General features: G+C 37.9%; 1 protein-coding gene across 4 annotated transcripts in view; it reads right to left on the bottom strand.

Moving 5' to 3' along the window:
* Positions 1 to 21,650, bottom strand: part of UNC80 (unc-80 homolog, NALCN channel complex subunit) — a 227,977-nt gene that overhangs the window by 169,467 nt on the left and 36,860 nt on the right. For all 4 annotated transcript variants that reach the window (XM_046019112.1, XM_046019110.1, XM_046019111.1 and 1 more), the window contains exons 8-13: positions 8,946 to 9,207; positions 7,727 to 7,861; positions 5,338 to 5,554; positions 4,555 to 4,695; positions 3,237 to 3,505; positions 1,789 to 2,154 (exon numbers count right to left, since the gene is read on the bottom strand). In XM_046019112.1, the coding sequence (XP_045875068.1) occupies positions 1,789 to 2,154; positions 3,237 to 3,505; positions 4,555 to 4,695; positions 5,338 to 5,554; positions 7,727 to 7,861; positions 8,946 to 9,207 (1,390 nt within the window). The remainder of the gene's footprint in view (positions 1 to 1,788; positions 2,155 to 3,236; positions 3,506 to 4,554; positions 4,696 to 5,337; positions 5,555 to 7,726; positions 7,862 to 8,945; positions 9,208 to 21,650) is intronic.

Here is a 21,650-nt window from a genome sequence, read left to right as displayed (position 1 = left end):
CTTTTCTCAAGATTTTCAGGGTCTGACCAGTGAAGAGCCTGCTTCTCCCTCTGCCCGCTGCTCCCCCTGCTTGTGCTCTCTCTCTGACAAATAAATAAATAAAATCTTTAAAAAAAGAATTGGAAAATACACATTTATGATTAAGTCAGAGGAAGAAAATCCTAAAGAAAGCGTTCAGGAACCCAAAATATTGGGAAAGAATATTTGGATGAGAGACCTAAAATATTAGGAAGATTGTAGACAATGAGATGAAGAAACACAGATGATCAATGCACATTAAAAATTGATCAAGTAGGATTAGAAAGAGATAGAGAAGAAATTATAGGAGGAAGGAGCACCACAACACTTATTCAGATGGATAATTCATAGTTTAGATAATTACATAAGATGCACACGTCATTTTACACCTGTAAACGCTTGACCTGATGTGTACATCCTGACATTAGATATTCAAATCTTCTGTTGATTTCAATTTGTTAACAGTATTTTCCAACAAAAACCCTGAATTGAAATCAGTGTAATTTACGTGAATTCAAACTATGGTGATTCTTTTTTCTTTCTTTCTTTCTTTCTTTCTCTCTCTCTCTCTCTTTTTTTTTAAGTAGGCTCCATGCCCACCATGACACTGAGGAGCCTAATGTGGGGCTTGAATTCACAACCCTGAGATCAAGACCTGATAAAATCAAGAATAGGACACTCAGCTGACTGAGCCCCCTGAGAGCCCTAAGCTATGGTATTTATTTAGAACCCAAAGTGAAGGAAAAAACTAATTTTTGGCATTAAGTGCAGAGATCATAAATGAGGTGTTGCCAAGGCAAAGGGAAGTAAATTCAGGAATAATCAATAATAAGAAAGCTAAAAACATAAGTTGTGAAACACTGAGACATGAGAGCACCAAGGCTAGTCTTTGAAAGCAACCAATTAGCTGAACAAAATTCTTCCCTTTCTTCAATAGTGATTGACATTGGCTGCCCAAAGAACATGTTCCTCAGATCAAGAGAAAAAACATCATCTTGAGGAAAAATTATACAACTTGTTATGGACTGAATATACTTTTCCCAAATTCACATATTGAAGCATTAACCTTCAATGTGATGGTATCTGAAGATGTGGCCTTTGGGAGGTAATTAGGATTGGATGATTTCATGAGAGTGGGGCTCTAGTTTGATGAGATCAGTATACTTATAGGAATGGACACCAGAGGACTCTCTCTCTCTCTCTCTGTGTGGGTGTGTGTGTGTGTGTGTGTGTGTGTGTGTGTACAGAAAAAAAAGAGGCCATGTGAGTATACAGCAAGATGGTAACCACCTATAACCCAAGAGAAGAAGCTTCAGAAGCCTCGCTGGCACTTTCATCTTGATCTTCCCAGCCTCCAGAAATGTGAGAAGAGAATTTCTGTTGTTTAATCCACCCAATCTATGGTATTTTGTTATGGCATTCTGAGAATAAAATAGTCCTCAATTTGGTCAGACCCTGAAAAACTTGAGAATGAGGCTATTCTTGACAGACTGTGAGTGATGGTCATATAGTATAACTGAGATACTACCCTAAAGAAATACCATGACCAGGAAATTAGCTCTAACACTGCTTGAATGTCGATGGTTTTTGAATTGAGAATACCATTTCATCTTACCGTTTCTACGAATGCCTGGTGAGAACCCACTGAAGAGATTTCTAGGCTCACGACTTTCTTTAGGGACTAGGTGTGATCAAATTCTTGGCAAGCAAGCACTGGAAAGAAATTAGGGGCCACATTTCACGAGAACACAGAAGGTGGTTCAGTCATACCTTCTCTTGGTTCTTATCATTCTTCTCATAAGGTCCACCTCCTCCGCCTCCGCCTCCGCCTCCATCACCTCCTCCGCCACCTCCATCTCCACCTCCTTCTTCTCCTCCACCATCTCCAGCTCCACTAACTGAAGGGCCCCCAAATCCACAGGGTGAACTTCCAGATACACCTTTGAACTGGAAGGTTCCCTCACTGGCTCTTTTTTCTGTAGTTTCATGTTCCTTGTTTTCACTCTTTTTTCTGTTCTTTTCTACACAAGGTACCACACCAAGCTGAAGCAAGCATTCCACAAGGTTTAGTGCTACATCACAGATGCGAGAACTGATGTCATGATTCAGGACAAGATAAACAGCCTTCAGAACCACCTGGGCAGAGAAAAAGAGGACCAGAAGGTGATTAGTTTGCCTGAACTCTCTCTCCCTACATAGATTTTGTCATTCTGTTTAATACATTTCTTTTAGGCTCTTCTGTGTACTTAAGCATAAATGATTCAGGTAATTTTCCCAAATGCGCCTATTTAAATTGCGCCCCTTGTGTACGTGCTTAGGTATAAGTCACCAAAAGACGTGAAATGTATGATGAGAAGAAAATATTGTGTATTAGCTCACTGAAGTATTCCAAAACTTGTCATAATACTGTTAATAGGGGTACTGAAGAACAGTGAATTAATGGGACCATAATTTTTCACCTAAATGGAAACCGGTTCAACTGATTTTTTTAAATCAAAGGGTTTTAATCCTCTTCCTTTCACTTTATGTCATAATAGATAAAAAAACAATGATTCCCATATCCACATAATCGAGAAACATTTAGGCCTTCACAATTGTATCATTATTTACACCTCAATTTTAAATGCAAAATATTTACATGTTTAAATTATGTCTTTTCATTGATTTTAATAGAGTAAATTATTTGCTGAGCCCGTTTTCTAATATGAAATAAAAAATTTTGTGAAATATAATTGTAAACTATAACAACCCTTTCATTTGCTAATAACTATAATCAAGACAGGCATTCTTGAGAATGCAAGTTTAAATCTTTTCATGGGGTTCTATTCATTTTCCCTTGCTACCCAGGAGGTTTGCAGTCATGTTGCTTGTATAATAAAAGAAAATAAACTGAGAACTTTTACTCTTATTCTAGAGAAAAGAGATTTAGCCCATACTCGTTTATGTGTATTTTACATAAGCATATTCAGGATTTGCTAATGTTTTTGGATTATAAAAATATTCTGAGGTCAGATCACATCTAATGTAATGCTTGAAAAAAAAACAAAAAGGGAAAGTTGCCTCAGTGATGGTTGACACATTTGTGAAGTTTTATTATATGGGTAGCCTTTTCATTTTAAGGTTCAACATTGCTAAGAATCTATTTTATAGCATTATAAAAACTGGATCAAAGAGTCATTATCTTTCAAGTTTTGGTAAGAGAAATTCTTGCTTCTTACTGAAAGATCAAGCATGCCATTCTTGTGGACAAAGTTATTGGTCCCATCGATATGTTCCGTGTCCTCTAAGTAGCTGTAGTTTATGCAGGAGTCTGTGAGGCTTCGGGGCAGATTCGCACATGCCAAGGGTTCATGTGGCATCTCCGGGATAGGCACCTGGTTGCAGAGTTTCCTCATATGCTCACTGAAAAAGTCTGCGTAGCCTACGTTGAAGGATGCCAGGGTGGTGTTGAAGGTTGCAACCGTGATTGTGGAGATCTGGGATCGCACTAATAAAAAGAAAGCAATGTCTTAATTTTCCCCATATTAGCTCGTGACATCATGTCAGGCAGTTACACTCTCATGGTCACAATCAGAGCTGAAGCTGTTGTAGATGTTTGACTTGCAGTCTCAAAGCTATTCTCAATTCCCACAAAATTGCCTTGTGTCAAGGCCATGTGACATCTGGCAAAAATGGAAGTTATAGAAAATGTGAATTCCAACTGGCTTCCTTAAGACCCGGACTAGAGTTTAACTTTCATTTAACAGGTGATTTTACCCACTCTTAAATGGAAGATCCTACTGATACAGTAGGATCTATGCATATTCATGATTTACTAATGCTTTTAGCAACTGGTTTAGTTGAAGTATTTCCCCACAAGTTTGTGGCTGGTAAAATATTTGGTTTTATCTAGCATATTTAAGCAACAGCAAATAAGGAAGACTTTTTTCTCCTTTGCTCAAGAGTAATGGAACATAAATTTGTGGTGGAAGTAACTGGTATCATCAAATACTTGAAACATACTCCAGGGAAAGGAGGGCTTCAATTTCTGCTCATAGGTTAAGAGTAAAGAATAAGAGACCAATTTGGCTTCCACCCAGACACACATGTTTTCTCCACATGAAGCATATAAGGCACTTATTTGAAATAGCAGCTGTCTGAAAAAGGAATCCATAGCCCTGGAAGGCAGTGACTTTCCTCTCATTAAAGGTAGATAAGACCTTTTGAGGGACATCATACAGGGGACCATGGTACTGAATATAACTGTCTTCTAAGTCTCTTCTAGCCCCATGGGTCTATGACCTTTTGAAAACAAAGATGAATGGCTTCCTTCCCCTCTGAGAGGTATGGTGTTTGCAGAGTGCCATCAAATAGCTTTTGCTACAAAGGAAATCCCAAGAATGGCTCACAAGTAAATTACCCAGCAATGCAATACATGAATGCAAGTTTTTAAAAAGTAGAAGGAGCCAGATTGCAATGAAAATGGAATATGGAGTAAAAACAGGAAACAGGAAAAGGAACCTGAACTCCCGCCTGCAGGTGCCGCCTCCGACCCACCTTCCTTGACAGTGTTTTCTCCGTGGCTGTTGGAGTGATCTGGCAGGTCACTCACCAGGGTGTGGTGGGAGTGCGAGTGCCTGGCACTCAGGCTCTCCATCTCCGTGGCTGCATCTGAACTGCCCCGCCGGGTAAATTTCCCTGAGATGGACAAGAGCACCACGAGAGAATTTAAAAACGAAAGATTCTCTGCTGAGATATTGTATTCCCGAAGGACAGACAGCAGGGAGGATAAAAGGACATTAGGAAGTGCCTGAGGCACAGCCAAGTAGCAGACATGGGACTTGTTCTAGGAATAGTCAGGGTCAAGATGATGGATGAAGTTGTCTGTCGTAAGATCAGCCCCAATAGAAGCCAAATGTTAGAAACCATATTTGGAGTGCCAGCAAGCTCTGTTTCTGAATTTAAGCTAAATATGTCATCGGCGGGGGTGGGGGGGTGGGGGGGGCTTCTTTTTCTTTTCATTACATTTTCCTTTTCTAATATCCAAATTAAAGTCTGTTTTTGGATTCACAATGACTCCTAATGCACAAGACCCTTTAAGGCCATGTTTCCACATCTAAAGTCCCTAAGAAATAGGGCCGTTACCTGCCTAATTATACAGAGTTCTTCCATATTTAATTAAATTATCTGCATTCCTTTGCTACTAGAAACTAGCATCTGGGCCCACATTTCTTGACTAAACTGTTCAAGAAAGATGCAGATTTGCCCCGGAGCCCTAGATCCAGATTTCTAAACAGGTCACTCAAGCTCTGCCCTACTTTGAAAAGTCCTTGTGGTCACCTAAAATGGTGGTTTGCCAGCCTCCTTTTTCAATGCCTCGCCTGTCGTCACCAAGCCCAGAGAAACTTCCGAAGGAGAATGTGCTTCGGGTGGGGGATACATCCAGGTGGTCCTCATGGAGCAGGAATGGCACGCCCATTCTTCGGGGCCTCCTCTTCCCTGTGTGGTGGAATGGGATCGAGCCTTTCCTCTCTCGGTCCTCTTTGCGACTCTTGAACTATGAGAATCAGAGGTAAAGGATTAGGCACAGGGCAAAGGAAAGGTGACACCCTGCTTCCCAAATAATAATCTGCAGTAATATACAGGAATGTTCCAGGAAGAAGAGACCAGAAAGTCAATGAGTATCATCCAATAGAGATGGGTGAGATTTCCATAATGGGTTAAAAGAGTGAAAGACACAAAAGAAAATGTAACATATTCCCTGGGTCTTTCTGCTAGCTTGTGTTGTCCCTGGACAAGTGGGATCAGTATCAACTGGGAAACTGTTAGAAATACAAATTGTCAGGTTCAATTCCAAATAAACTAGATCAGAAACCTAGAAGGTAAGGTCGAGCAGTTGTGTTTTTTTTTTTTTTAAGATTTTTATTTATTTGACACAGAGAAACACAGAGAGGAAACACAAGCAGAGGGAATGGGAGAAGGAGAAGCAGGCTTCCCACCTAGCAGAGAGCCTGATGTGGGGCTCGAACCCAGGACCCTGGGATCATGACCTGAGCAGAAGGCAGATGCTTAAAAACTGAGCCACCCAGGTGCCCCATTAGCAGTTGTGTTTTAATAAGCCCTGTAGGTGATTCTGATAAATGCTAAATATTGAGAATCATAGGTTAGAGTATAGGGTTCCAGAGTCACCACTTGGACCCGCCAGTTATTATCCGTTTCATTTTTCCAGGATTGAAATCAATTTTTCCAGCCAGACAACTTCAAGTGTGTGCCACTGTCCATAAAGTCAGAAGATTCAAGGCATGAACTGGTACAAACCCATTACTCCTGTCAAACAAGTTCAAAATCCAGTAGAAATAAGAGTTCAGAATTTCTTGAGAAGCTTTTAAAATATACCAATGTCTGGGTCTAACCTGCAGCAATTCTGACCTAATTGGTTTGGGTGCGGGTCTGGGCACAGCAATTTTTTTATGTCTCCCCAGAGATTCTCATGTGTAGTCAGTACTGAAAACTTATTCCCCCAGATGACTGACATTTTTAGAAAAACTACAGCCATTGCCTATCATTACATTATCAATGAAGGTAGACATGACTGCTTGCATAGCAACACTCTGAGCTCATATGTAAGTTAACAATATGTTCTGTGTCTCTCATGAACACAGCTGAACTAATCATTTTGAAAAATAGAAAATGAAGCTACTACACATGCATTATTCTACACATTATTTCCTAGCTGGTTGGCTCCATATATTTACAAAAAGAGAGATGGAATGGTAGATTCATAAAAGCATGACCTAGCTTGAACAAGACCTGGTTTTGAGTTTGGACTCAACCTTTCACAAACTACTAAAATTTCCAAGGCTTAGCTCCTTTCTTTTTTGAGAATAATTAACATTCATTGAGTACTTACTAAGTGCCAGGCACAGGGAAGAATTTACAGGTATTATCTCAATCCTCATAACCTTTTGAAGTAAGTATGTTATGTATCCAATTTACAAATGAAGGAACTATACTTAGTATCGTTTGACCAGGATCACAGAGGTAGAAGATGGCAGAGCAAGAATTTGAACACTGATTAGGTGACTCCCAAGTGTACACTTGACTCTGCTTTTAATTTCTCATTTTTAGAGGTCTAGTGGATGCATAGTAAATGTTTATTGAATGGAAACCTATGAGATGGCCTATAAAAAGTTGTGAGGGTAGAAAATTTAGTGATTTGTTGTAAGGATTTACTACTTTATTTACAGAGTTTTGTTTGTTTTGCTGTTTTTAAACTAGAGATGACCTCAAGAATAAATGTTCCATGATGATCCCATCACTCTGAATAAGACTTCAGTAAGGCTCATTTTCTTAGCTGCAAAATGTAGAGATTTAGAATCTCATTGGATTAAATGAGAACGATTTATATAAAATGCTTGATAAAATGAGAGGAACCATATAAATATAAGTCGCTATCATGGCTACCACAACTATCTCCACTACCACTGAAAGCACTCTACACACATCTTCAGGATTGAGCCTGGTAACATTAAGAATGGGAAACATTCATGCATACAGAGGGACTCACACAAGGTCATGCTACAAACCAGTGCTATAAGTGGGGGCTGACCTCTCTCCTCAATGTTCCTTTCCCAGCCTAACACATTCTGTAGCATGACCTCATGAAAGTCCTACGGATTTTTTTTTTCCAAGTACCAAAATATTATAGAGCTTAAATGGTTCTACTCACCTTCTTAAAAATGTTCATGCCAAGGTCTGAAGAAAGATCTGGGACTGCAGACCTACGTAAATTGGTCAACGAAACCTTAGAAAAGGCCTCAGGGCTAAGAGATTTTTCCTCTTCATTACACTTCATGGTGAGGTCCTTAATAGACAATAAAGGGAGACTTCACAATCAAGGACTTTATATCCAAAGACTTTTCTTATTGAGATGCCATATTTTTAATAGGGGTGTGCCTAATGTTTTGATATCTATGAACTGTTTAACTTGTAGTTCTAGACTTTTAGAATCCATAGCCTGCTTTGGAGGAGATATGTTATATATTAACTATAACCCCTGTTTGGAGTTTTTAACAGTGAGAACATGAAGCTCCATATTTGGGAAAGCCAAGACAGGTATCTTGTTTTCTCTTTCCATTAAAAAAAAGTTTTTCTGTTTAATGGTTCACCAAAAGAGATTTTTATTTTGGGCAGAATCATCTACTACTAAAACAGAGTATCTCTCTTTTTCACTCTAATATTGCTCATGTTTACTTTCAGAATATATAGACATTTTCTGGTATAGCCAATTCATAATTAATTAAACCAAACAACTGGGACACACTGCAAATCACCATTTTTCTCTACATAGCCAACCCACACGGTATCAATGAGAAAGAGGGAAAGAAAAAGTGTTCAAGCTAGTATTAGCACATTCATTTATCAAAAAGTGATTTTCAGGGGGATGTCATCAAATCAGGATACAGTCAGTTTATTTTTCCAAACATCTATAACAAAGAGGAAGACTATATGTCCAAAGGAAATATTTCTAATTATGATATTGAGGTGCTGAAAATTTTGAGCTATGCAAAAGAAGGTAAACCATGTTCAGTAAAATGTTAGTGTCACACATTTCATGATATGAGTAATCAACAGTTGGATAAGAGAACTATCTATCGACGAGCACTTCAGTTGGGAAATTTTCCATTATTCTGGATCAACAGAGCTTTATCTCCAGATTAGTGTGAGTTAGAGGTATTTAGATACCCTTCTTTGAATGGTAAATTAAATGCCAAGAAAGAAGCAAACTATCTAGCAATAAAAGATAAAAGGGAAAGGATAATAATATCAATGTAACCCACTAATAAGTAGTCAGCACTGAAATGAAGAGACGGATGAATAGGAGAAAAAGAGAATCTGTTACGGCCAAAGTTGTTGATTTAAAAGACAATGCACTGAGTTTCTCTTACTTGGGTTTTGTGGGTGTTCACTAGTGAGGGAGCTGCTGCCACCATCGAGCTGCTCCTGGGTCTGGGCAAGAGAGGAATATCTGGCTCTGGAGGCTTTTCAGGCTTCTCTTCCAACATGTGCCGCAGCCTTTGTAGATAGTACATCAGAGACCACTGAGTGCCTTCTTCAGACCAGTGGGGCTGGAGTAGGCAGCGAAGAACAGCAACGTCAAAGTAGGTGGCATAGCGGGACCTTTGGCATGGAGGTATCACTAGAGAGGCTCTGTTTCCAATGACAAGAAAGTTGATTATATTGGCGAATGTCCCAAGGGGCGACACGACATGGTTTATAGCTTTACTTTTCTCATTTGTTTACTTATTCATTCACTTATCTTTTGTGTAGTTTACTCTACTATCCCCGCAACTGGTTCCACTCATTTCACTTTTGCTAGATACTTCCCAGAAGTAGAGAGGTTAGAAAGGGTTTTGAAGGATAACTAGGAATCAGCTAGGCTAAGTTGAGGATGGGGCAGGAGGGTAGATGAGCATTTCAGTCAGAGGAAACCATGCCTACAAATGTGGAGTTAGAAAAAGTCATGAGTTTTGGGTAGGTGGGGGAAGAGTAAGCAACAGGTATTAGTTGGTGAGTAATTTGGGTGGTGGGTGTTGAGGAGAGTCTATAGAAATAAATGAGTTTCAGATTGTGACGTTCCTTTTATACAATGCTATCAGTTTGGGTTTTTTTTAACCTTGATAGAAATGGGAGTATTTGTGTACCTTATTGGCTATCTTAATCAATTATAGGTGATAATATCATGTAAAAGAACCAGAGAACCTGCAAAGTACTAAATAAGCAGAAGTTATATTATGAAGAAAATTTTCAGAATTTTGAAATAATTTTGAAAACTCTGTAACTGGGGCGCCTGGGTGGCTCAGTTGGTTAAGTGGCTGCTTTCGGCTCAGGTCATGATTCCAGGGTCCTGGGATCGAGCCCCGCATCGGGCTCCCTGCTCAGCAGAGAGCCTGCTTCTCTCTCTCCCTTTCTCCCTGCTGCTCTTGTGCTCTCTCTCTCTAGCTCTCTGTCAAATAAATAAATATTAAAAAAAAAAGAAAACTCTATAACTATCTATTCATATAAAATAGCAAAACTAGTTTGAAAAAAATCTCAAGGTTCTGAAATTTTATTACTCAGTTTAAACACTTGATATAGTCACTATTTAGTGTTCAACTTAATTATACTATAAAATAGGTTTAAACAATTATTAAATATACTACATCATCCTAGGTACCTTAGGGAATGTGAAGATATATAAGTTTAACTTCTTCGTCTTGAGTAACATATGGTCCAGTGAATGATAGACAATAAATAACAAATTATAAACTGAGAGCTCCTAAGATCCAAAATGAAACCTTAAAGCTAAAATCTAAACTTAACTCCCAAACCCAGTTTCTTTCCGAGTTAGGGGATGCAAAAGGGAAATTTTTGTACACTGCTATCAACTAGCAAATGGCACAACCCACACATGAAGAACTTAAAAAAAAAATGCAATCACTAAGAAGTGAGAAGATTTCCTGAATTTTCCAGACCATATTTTTTGAACTGAAGGTTATGGCTCTTGATTGGTTCAAGAAATTAATTCAGAAGTATATGACTACTATTGAAATGTTAACTAGAATAAAAACCATCAGAATGCAACAAATGGAATAAGGATTTATATGTTTGGAAAAACCCCTTTCACTATAATTGTAATTAGTCATGACGTAAAATAGATTTCTTATCATGGGCTGTAGTAAAAAGTTCAAATATGCAAACCCAGACCATATCTGGCACTCTGGAGATCATTTTCACAGTCTTTGTGCTCTCCTAAAGCACATGTTGCTCTTGGCTATTTCCACTCTCATTAGTAGTATTGTCTGGTGTGTTGAGGGACAATTGCTTATGTACACGGTGGTTTTGACAGTCAATGTTGTTTTGTAGTCTAATCTTGAGTATTTTGATTGATAATTAGGAAACTACAGAGAAGTTAACACTCAGCCACATAGGGTACTACAGTACTAAACCCTAAATACAATTATTTAACTGAGTTGGCAGTCATATAAGGAGAAGCTTTCTACAATCATCTAAGTTCCCATGTACATTACGCTAGAATTTATCCTGTTTCCAGGGAGATCGAATACTCTTTGAATATCAACTGCATGTCAACTTTCAATCCATAAGAAAGTCCCATAGATTCTCCTTCCTACCACTTCTTATCAACTCCACAGACACCAACATCTTGTATTAGGCTTATTGTAATTACTTCCTACTAGTCTCATTGTTTCTTCTCTGGTTCCTCCTCTCCTCTCCTCCAACTCTTTCAATAGTTGATAAATCATTCTTTTTTTTTTTTAAGACATTATTCATTTATTTGACAGACAGAGATCACAAGTAGGCAGAGAGGCAGGCAGAGAGAGAGGGGGGTGAGGAAGAAGGCTCCCTGCTGAGCAGACAGCCCGATGCGGGGCTTGATCCCAGGACTCTGGGATCATGACCTGAGCTGAAGGCAGAGGCCTTAACCCACTGAGCCACCCAGGTGCCCCAGATTGATATATCATTCTTAAAATAAAATGCAAGCTTCTCATAGTGGTCAACATGACCTGCATAATCTGCCTGTGCATACCAATCCAACCTCATTACCATGTTTGCCTTGGTCTATCAAACATTTATTCACTGCTTCTTAGCTCCAAGTGCATCTTTTTTCTTGTTCTGTGGAAATGGATCTCAGACCTTTAAATATTTTCCATTGATTGCTGACATGATGTTAACTTTGTCAGTAGATGAAATGGAAAAAATGTATTGTAGGAAGAAAGAATTTCATGTTCTTGCCCTGTTGTATTTTCTGAACACATTCCTGCAATGTGTGTACAACTACTCCAGTACCAGGCTCCTGTAGTATTTGTGGGTTGTCTAGTGCTTAACTCCTGCAGTACACATGGCTTCTGCAGCATGGGCATTTTTTCCTAGGACCAGGCTTCCACAGCACTCAGTTTTCCCTTTGCTCAGCTCCCATAGTGCCTAGTACCCAGCAGCACCAACTTCTTATCAATTTCTTCTTTAGAATTTTAAAAAATTTTCATCTTTATAATCACATTCCATCCCTTCATTGTGTTTACCCTTATTTTTGTATATGTGTGTTTATGTGTATGTGTGTGTGTGTATATATCTATATATACATACATATATATAAAATAATAATAATTATTATTTTTTTTCTTTCTTTAAAATTTTGGGATGTAGTTTCTTCTAACAGAACAAAAGACATCCAAAATCAAGTGTGTGGCCCTGTTCTATTCGCTCTCTCTCTCTCTATATATAGATATATTTTTTTCCCTACCCTCCCACCCCCTCATTCTGGGTCTCTGCTGATTTGATTATTGTATATTTTTCTGGGGTCGTTGCTACCCTTTTAGTATTTTGCTCTCTCATTCATCTATTCTTATCTGGATAAAAATGACAAGGCAGAAAAACTCACCTCAAGAAAAAGAACAAGAGGCAGTACTGACAGCTAGGGACCTAATCAATACAGACGTTGGTAATATGTCAGAACTAGAGTTCAGAATAATGATTATCAAAGTGCTAGCTGGCCTTGAAAAAAGCATGGAAGATACTAGAGAATCCCTTTCTGGAGGAATAAAATGCCTTTCTGGAGAAATGAAAAAACTGAAATCTAACCAAGTTGAAATTGAAAAGCTATTAATGAAGTGTTATCAAAAACGGAGGCTTTTACTGCTAGGATAAATGAAGCAGAAGAGAGAATTAGTGATCTAGAAGACCAAATGATGGACAATAAAGAAGCTGAGAAAAAGAGAGATAAACAACTACTGGCTCATGGGGGGAGAATTCATGAGAAAAGTGATACCATAAAGCAAAACAATATTACAGTAATTGGGATCCCAGAAGAAGAAGGGGGGCAGAAGATATATTGGAGCAAATTATAGCAGAGAATTTCCCTAATCTGGTGAAGGGAACAAGCATCAAAATCCAGGAGGCAGAGTACCCCCCTCAAAATCAATAAAAATAGGTCCACACCCCATCATCTAATAGTAAAACTTACAAGTTTCAGTGACAAAGAGAAAATTCTGAAAGCAGCTTGGAACAAGAGGTCTGTAAAATACTATGGTAGAAATATTAGGTTGGAAGCAGACCTATCCAAAGAGACCTGCCGGCCAGAAAGGACTAGCATAATATAGAGCAAAAAACAAAAAAATTATGCAGTCAAGAATACTATACCCAGCTAGGCTGTCATTGAAAATAGAAGGAGAAATAAAAAGCTTCCAGGACAAGCAAAAATTAAAAGACTTTGCAAACACCAAACCAGCCGTACAGGAAATATGGAAAGGGGTCCTCTAAGCAAAGAGAGAGCCTAAAAGTAATAGACCAGAAAGGAACAGAGACAATATACAGTAACAGTCACCTTACAGGCAATACAATGGCAATAAATTCATATCTTTCAATAGTTACCCTGCATGTAAATGGGCTAAATGCCCCAATCAAAAGACACAGGTATCTGAATGGATTAAAAAAAAAACAACAACAATACCCATCAATATACTGTCTACAAGTAACTCATTTTAGAACCATAGACACCACCAGATTTAAAGTGAGGGGGTGGAAAAAATTTACCATGCTAATGGGCATCAAAAGAATGCTAGGGAGGCAATCTTTATATCAGATAAATTAGCATTTAAGCCAAAGACTATAATACGAGATGAGGAAGGACACTATATCTTAAAAGTTCTGTCCAAAAAGAAGATCTAACAATTTTACATATCTATGCCCCTAACATGGGAGCAGCCAATTATATAAATCAATTAATAACAAAATCAAAGAAACACGTCGACAATAATACAATAATAGTAGAGGACTTTAACATCTCCCCACTCAAATGGACAGATCATCTAAGCAAGAGATCAAAAAGGAAATAAAGGCTTTAAATGACACACTGGACCAGATGGACATCACAGATATATTCAGAACATTCCATCCCAAAGCAACAGAATACACATTCTTCCCTAGTTCACATGGAACATTGTACAGAATAGATCATGTCCTGGGTCACAAGTCAGGTCTCCACTATTACCAAAAGATTGGGATCATTCCCTTCATATTTTCAGACCACAAACTTCTGAAGTTAGAACTCACTCACAAGAGGAAGGTTGGTAAGAACTCAAATACATGGAGGCTAAAGAGCATCCTACTAATGAATGAATGGCACATATTGAATGGAGCATTGGGTATGGTACATAAACAATGAATTTTAGAACACTGAAAAAAATTTAATTTAAAGAAAAAAGAATGAATGGATCAACAGGGAAATTAAAGAAGAATGTAAAAAATTAACGGACACAAAGGAAAATGAAAGCACAACTTTAAAATCTTTAGGACACAGCAAAGGTGGTTCTGAGAGGAAAGTATATAGCAACACAAGCCTCTCTCAAGGAACAAGAAAGGTCTCAAGTATACAAGCTAACCCTACACCTAAAGGAGCTAGAGAAAGAACAGCAAAGAAAGCCTAAACCCAGCAGGAGAAGAAAAATCATAAAGACCAGAGCAGAAATCAATGAAATAGAAACCAAAAGAACAGTAGAACAAATCAATGAAACTAGGAGCTGGTTCTTTGAAAGAATTAATAAGATTGATAAACCCCTGGCCAGACTTACCAAAAAGAAAAGAGAAAAGGACCCACATTAATAAAATCATGAATGAAAGAGGAGAGATCACAACCAACACCAAAGAAATATAAATAATGATAAGAATATATTATGAGCAACTATACGCCAGCAAATTTGACAATCTGGAAGAAATGGATGCATTCCTAGAGACATATAAACTACCAAAACTGAACCAGGAAGAAATAGAAAACCTGAACAGACCCATAACCAGTAAGGAGATTGAAGTAGTCATCAAAAATCTCCCAACAGGGGCACCTGGGTGGCTCAGTGGGTTAAGCCTCTGCCTTCGGCTCAGGTCATGATCTCGGGGTCCTGGGATCGAGTCCCACATCGGGCTCTCTGCTCGGCGGGGAGACTGCTTCCCGCTCTCTCTCTGACTGCCTCTTGCCTACTTGTGATCTCTCTCTCTGTCAAATAAATAAATAAAATCTTAAAAAAAAAAAAAATCTCCCAACAAACAAGATCTCAGGGCCAGATGGCTTCCCAGGGGAATTCTACCAAACATTTAAAGAAGAATTAATACCTATTCTCCTGAAACTATTTCCAAAAAAATAGAAATGGAAGGAAAACTTCTAAATTCATTTTATGAGGCCAACATTACTTTGATCTTAAAACCAGATAAATACCCCATCAAAAAGGAGAATTACAGATCAATGCCTTTGATGAACACAGATGTGAAAATTCTCATCAAATACTAGCCAATAGGATCCAACAGCACACTAAAAGGATTATTCACCACGACCAAGTGGGATTTATTCCTGGGCTACAAGCTTGGTTCAACATCTGTAAATGAATCAATGTGATACAATACATTAATAAAAGAAAAAACAAGAACCATATGATACTCTTCATAGATGCTGAAAAAGCATTTGACAAAGTACAGCATCCTTTCTTGATCAAAACTCTTCAAAGTGTAGGGACAGAGGGTACATACCTCAATATCATCAAAGCCATATATGAAAAACCCACAGTGAATTAATTCTCAATGGGGAAAAACTGCAAGATTTTCCCTAAGGTCAGGAACATGGCAGCAATATCACTTACCACCACTGCTATTCAACATAGTACTAGAAGTCCTAACCTCAGCAATCAGACAACAAAAAGAAGTAAAAAGCTTCTGAATCAGGAAAGAAGAAGTCAAACTCTCAGTCTTTGCAGATGATATGATACTTTATGTAGAAAACCCAAAGGACTCCACTCCAAAACTGCTAGAACGCATACAGCAATTCAGTAAAGTGACAGGATATAAAAATCAATGCTCAGAAATCAGTTGCATTTCTCTATACCCATAGCAAGACAGAAGAAAGAGAAAATAAGCAGTCGATCCCATTTATAATTGCACCGAAAATCATAAGATACCTAGCAGTAAACCTAACCAAAGAGGCAAAGAATCTGTACTCAGAAAAGTATAAAGTACTCATGCAAGAAATTGAGGAAGACACCAAGAAATGGAAAAATGCTCCACGCTCATGGATTGGAAGAAAAAATATTATGAAAATGTTTATGCTACCTAAAGCCATCTACACGTTTAATGCAATCCCAATCAAAATATCATCCATTTTTTTCAAAGAAATGGAACAAATAATCCTAAAATTTATATGGAACCAGAAAAGGCCCCAAATAGCCAGAGGAATGTTGAAGAGGAAAGCCAAAGTTGGTGGCATCACAATTCCAGACTTCAAGCTCTATTACAAAGCTGTCATCATCAAGACAGCATGGTACTGGCACAAAAATAGACACAGAGATCAGTGGAACAGAATAGAGAGCCTAGAAATGGACCCTCAACTCTATGGTCAACTAATGTTCAACAAAGCAGGAAAGAATGTCCAATGGAAAAAAGACAGTCTCTTCAGCAAATGGTGTTGGGAATATTAGACAGCCACATGCAGAAGAATGAAACTGGACCATTTCCTTACACCACACAAGAAAATAGACTCAAAATGGCTGAAGGACCTCAATATGAGACCCATCAAAATCCTTGAGGAGAAAATAGGCAGCAACCTCTTCGACCTCACCTGCAGCAACTTCTTGGTAGACACATCACCAAAGGCAAGGAAAGAAAGGGCAAAATGAACTATTGGGACTTCATCAAGATCAAAAGCTTTTGCACAGCAAAGGAAACAGTTAACAAAACCAAAAGACAATTGACAGAATAGGAGAAGATATTGGCAAATGATGTATCAGATAAAGGGCTAGTGTCCAAAATCTATAAAGAACTTATCAGACACAACACCCAAAGAAGAAATAATCCAATCAAGAAATGGACAGAGGACATAAACAGACATTTCTGCAAAGAAGACATCCAGATGGCCAACAGACATGAAAAAGTGCTCCACATGACTCGACATCAGGGAAATACAAATCAAAACCAGAATGAGATACCACCTCACACCAGTCAGAATGGCTAAAATTAACAAGTTGGGAAATGACTGATGTTGGAGAGGATGTGGAGAAAGGGAACCCTCCTACACTGTTGGTGGGAATGCAAGCTGGTGCAGGCACTCTGGAAAACGACATGGAGGTTCCTCAGAAAGTTGAAAATAGAGCTTCCTTACGACCCAGCAATCACACTACTGGGTTTTTATCCTAAAGATACAAAAGTAGTGATCTGAAGGGGCATGTGCACCCAAACGTTTATAGCAGCATTGTCCACAATAGCCAAACTATGGAAAGAACTTATATGTCCATCAACAGATGAATGGATAAAGAAGATGTGGAAGATTATTCCATATACAAAATGGAATACTATGCAGCCATCAAAAGAAAGGAAATTTTGCCTTTTTTTTTTTTTTTTGCAATGATGTGGATGGAGCTAGAGGGTATTATGCTGAATGAAATAAGTCAATAAGAGAAAAACAACTATCATATGGTGTCTCTATTATGAGGAATTTGAGAGGCAGGGCAGGCGGTTGTGGGAGGTAGGGAAGGAAAAAAAGGAAACATGATTGGATTGAGAAGGAGACAAACCGTAAGTGACTCTTAATCTCACAAAACAAACTGAGGGTTGCTGGGGAGTGGAGGGTTAAGGATAGAGTGGTTGGGTTATGGGCATTGGGGAGGGTATGTGCTATGGAGAGTGCTGTGAAATGTATAAGCCTGATGATTCACAGACCTGTACACATGGGGCAAATAATACATTATATGTTAATAAATAAAAATTTTTAAAAAGATTTATTATTTTTGCTGATAATAATGATCATAAATCAGGGGAAAAAAGCAGCTCAAATGTACAAGGGTATGGAAAGAAATTTCCCTGAGAAGAAAACCTAAAGAGATAATAGAGAGAGATACTCAACTCTGGTAATAGTCGGGGAAATGTGGGCTTGAGTCGCAATCGCAATCCATCAGATTTGTGAGACTATAAATGCCTGAAGATAGGAAGTATTCATGAGGGTGTGACTAACCAGAAACACTCATCACTGCTGATAAACTCAGAATACAATGAGGTGATAATTAGTAAATTTTCAACTGTCCTCATCATATGATCTAGAAATTCCATTACTGAGGGAAAGTATCTTAGGGACACTCCTGCCCATGTACACAAGAGGACATGTATGTACAAGGGTGTTCATGGCATTGATTTTGTTAGAGTAAAAAACTAGAGAACATCCTGAAAGTCAGCCAAAGGAGAAGGAGCAAATAAATTTTGGCACATATTTGCCAAATATTATTTATGTATTATATGATGTGACAGGCTAGGGTGCTTATGTTCTGTTTACCAATGTGATTATTGTATTAACTTGTGAAAAGACATAAAACTGAACCCTTACGTGTTGTATACTTTCCTGTGTTTCTTTTTTTTTTTAAGATTTTATTTATTTATTTGACAGAGATCACAAGTAGGCAGAGAGGCAGGCAGAGAGAGAGGAGGAAGAAGGCTTCCCGCTGAGCAGAGAGCCCGATGCGGGGCTCTATCCCTGGGATCATGACCTGAGCTGAAGGCAGAGGCTTTAACCCACTGAGCCACCCAGGTGCTCCTTTCCTGTGTTTCTTTAAAGAATATTAGCTAAGACCTTGAATTTTATCAATATGGACTAAAAATCCACTATTCATATATACATAAAGTAGATCTTTGCAAAGTACATCTATCTATCTATCTATCTATACCATATACAATGTATTCTATATATCATATACAGATACACTTATATATAACATACATTTCATATGTAACAAATACATAATACATGATTTTAATACTTGTATATATGTTAAATATGTGTGTGTATGTTTTTTGCCCAGATTAGTCTCATTGTCCTCAAGATGATGTGTTACGTCTGTTCTTTCAAAGTATTTTGTCCTCTATGTTTTCATTGTATAACCATTTTAATAAAAAAGCTGAGTCTCAGAATTTTATGAGTTGCCAAGTTTTCATCAGAAGCATGTAGGCTAGATTCAAATTTCAGGTGCCCATCCCAGGCAGGAAATCTTTTACTTTGATTTGCCTTCAGTCCCCCACTTCCAGACCCCATTCCCTCTCCATCCTTCTTTACCTCCCTACACCGGAAGTCTGATCTATATAGACTCTGCCAACTGCTCCCCTTCCTCTGGCTCCTAACTGGATTTGGCAAAAGGAAGCTCTTACTGACAGCAGAAGGACAGTGGTGTCTTCCTCAAGCCTCCTTGTTTTCAGAGGTTTGCCTAAGGCTGGCCCTGTAACCTGGGACTGGCCTAGGTCATCAGTAGTCACAGCTCTTGTTAGCATTCTCTCCACAGAGTTCTCCACAACTGCTCCCTCCCTTTGCCCCTCCAGGCCCCAGAGCTGTTAGTCTTCCTGAAGTCCAGGCACTGGAGTACCTGTGGTTTCCCTATACCCCATCCAAAGCTTTGTTATTAACTCCTTTTTAATCTTGTCTCAGACTGACCAGTATACCACTTGTTTCATCCTGAGATTATAGGAGGAAACTGGTTAATTATATCCCCAAGCTCAGTTTGAGGGAAAGAAATAATGTTGACTCTCATTTCTACCATTTTCTTAAGAGAATTTTACCACTCTTTCTTAAAAAAGTATGGACTACCCCACATCTTTCAGTCTGTCTTTATACCCAGAATAACAGGATTTTCCCCTCAATGCTACTGTCTTGGATTTCTAAAGAAAAGACAAAGTACAAGGTTATGTGGCAACCAGCTGGGTAATTTTAGGTCCTCAAGTATGTATGACAGTCATTGGACTCATTATAAGAGCCTGTGAAAGCTATTGTTTTCTTGGCTAGGCTGCTGCGATTATGAGAGATATTAGTAGTTCAACAGAATTATTTTTCCCCTGTTGGACTAGCCATCTTCACCCTTTACTTCCTGCCCCATACCTCAGTGTCCCCAAATGTTCCAGTTTGTAAATTAGATTAGGGAGTTCCATAAATTATTTCAAATCCCAAGAGCAGTGTTCCTATAATGAGATACCAGTGGACAACTTCTTTGAGAATCCTAAGTGGATAGAGAGAAGACAGTTTATTAAAAAAGCACAATTGCAGGTCTTACCCCAGACTCACTAAACCAGAATTGCTGGAGATAGAGACAATTCTTAAACACTCTTAATAAGATTGGAGGGCAATTGCCCTAGAGAAACATGTAATGTATGACTTTTGCACTTTTTAGGCCAACATCCAAAAAATTTCTATATGGAAATACTAACTGAATGATATATTGACAGTTTTGTCCCCAAGGGTGCCAGAGAACTAAGTTTATGTCTTTCACTACATCGAAAATATATTTGATGAAAGTAATTATTAACTGCACAGTTGAGTCCTGTGCTCATTAACTACTTCCTGACAAATCATGTCAGTCAGAAGATGGACTGCACGACAATAAGACTCCACCAACATAAGGCTGTAATTGAATACTAAAAAGGACTCTTTAAGTTGATAAAAATTTCTTAAGTAAATTCACATTAATTTTTAAAGAGTCTCCATTTGAAACAACAATGAAGTTGAGAAGCATTCATAGCAAATATTTATAACTCAAAATACCTTCATTTTAGGTGTTATTCAAGGACAAGTTTATTTGTCTTAAAATGTGAGGTATCCTGGGGTGAGTAGTCAATAAAAAGCAAGAATCATCAGTACATGTTTAATTTCATTTAAGAAAGTATTATCAGGTAATCAGCTTGTCATTAATCCAGTTAAACTAATCTTAATTAACAATCTAATAAATATGTGAGTCAAAAATTTATGTAACTGGAAAAAAAATGGTATGGGGGCTATCATTGTGTGATCTGATAGAAATGTTCTAACTCTAATATTCTATTATTCTGTAAGTCATTTTGTAGAAAAAATGAAAAGTATGAAAACAACTTGAAAGGAAGTATACATACTAAAAAAGAATGATGTTTAAATCTTCCTGATGAGTTCATTGATGATTTTTACTTTTAAAAAATATTTATACCTTTAAAATTTTTTCTATAATTAGCATACATTTCTTTTATACGCATAAAATAAATAACACATTATGACAAATTGTTTGACTGTCAAAAATCTAAGAATTTTAAAATATATTTTCCATGCAACTATGGCTTCAGGAAACCAAGTTATTATTAATTAGGGCTGGGGTATGTTAGTAGAGAGCATCCAAGGCAGAAAAATACTCTGGAAATAACAATCTATGAAGATAGAGAAATGGGGAAATCAATTTTGACCCTACACAGTATTTAACAAAGCAGAAATTAAGTCTGTGCATATGGTAATTGAAGATGAAATCTCACATTAATTTTAAAAACTAGCTACCTGCTCACTGATTGCAGAGTTCAGGGAAGAGTGATGTTCTGTTCAGTCAAGGTCAGGGCAAAAGAGATGATGAATCGTATTTGCTTGATACAAGCAGACAGCTTTTGTTTCTAAGATATTGCATTGCTTTGTTATTGAAGTTCTTTTCATTACTGATTAATACATGAAATCTTCCAACAAAGATACATTAAAATTAGCATTTTCTGAAAGGTCTACCTTGTGCATCATTTCCATGGTAACCAGCTACTGCAGCTAAGCAAAGAGAAGACCTAATTCATTCTTCTAAAGTGACACT

Source organism: Meles meles, chromosome 9 (genome assembly GCF_922984935.1).
Source record: "Meles meles chromosome 9, mMelMel3.1 paternal haplotype, whole genome shotgun sequence".
Classification (NCBI taxonomy): Eukaryota; Metazoa; Chordata; class Mammalia; order Carnivora; family Mustelidae; genus Meles; species Meles meles.
Note: the sequence above shows the minus strand (reverse complement) of the source record. Positions and strands in the feature narration are given on the sequence as shown.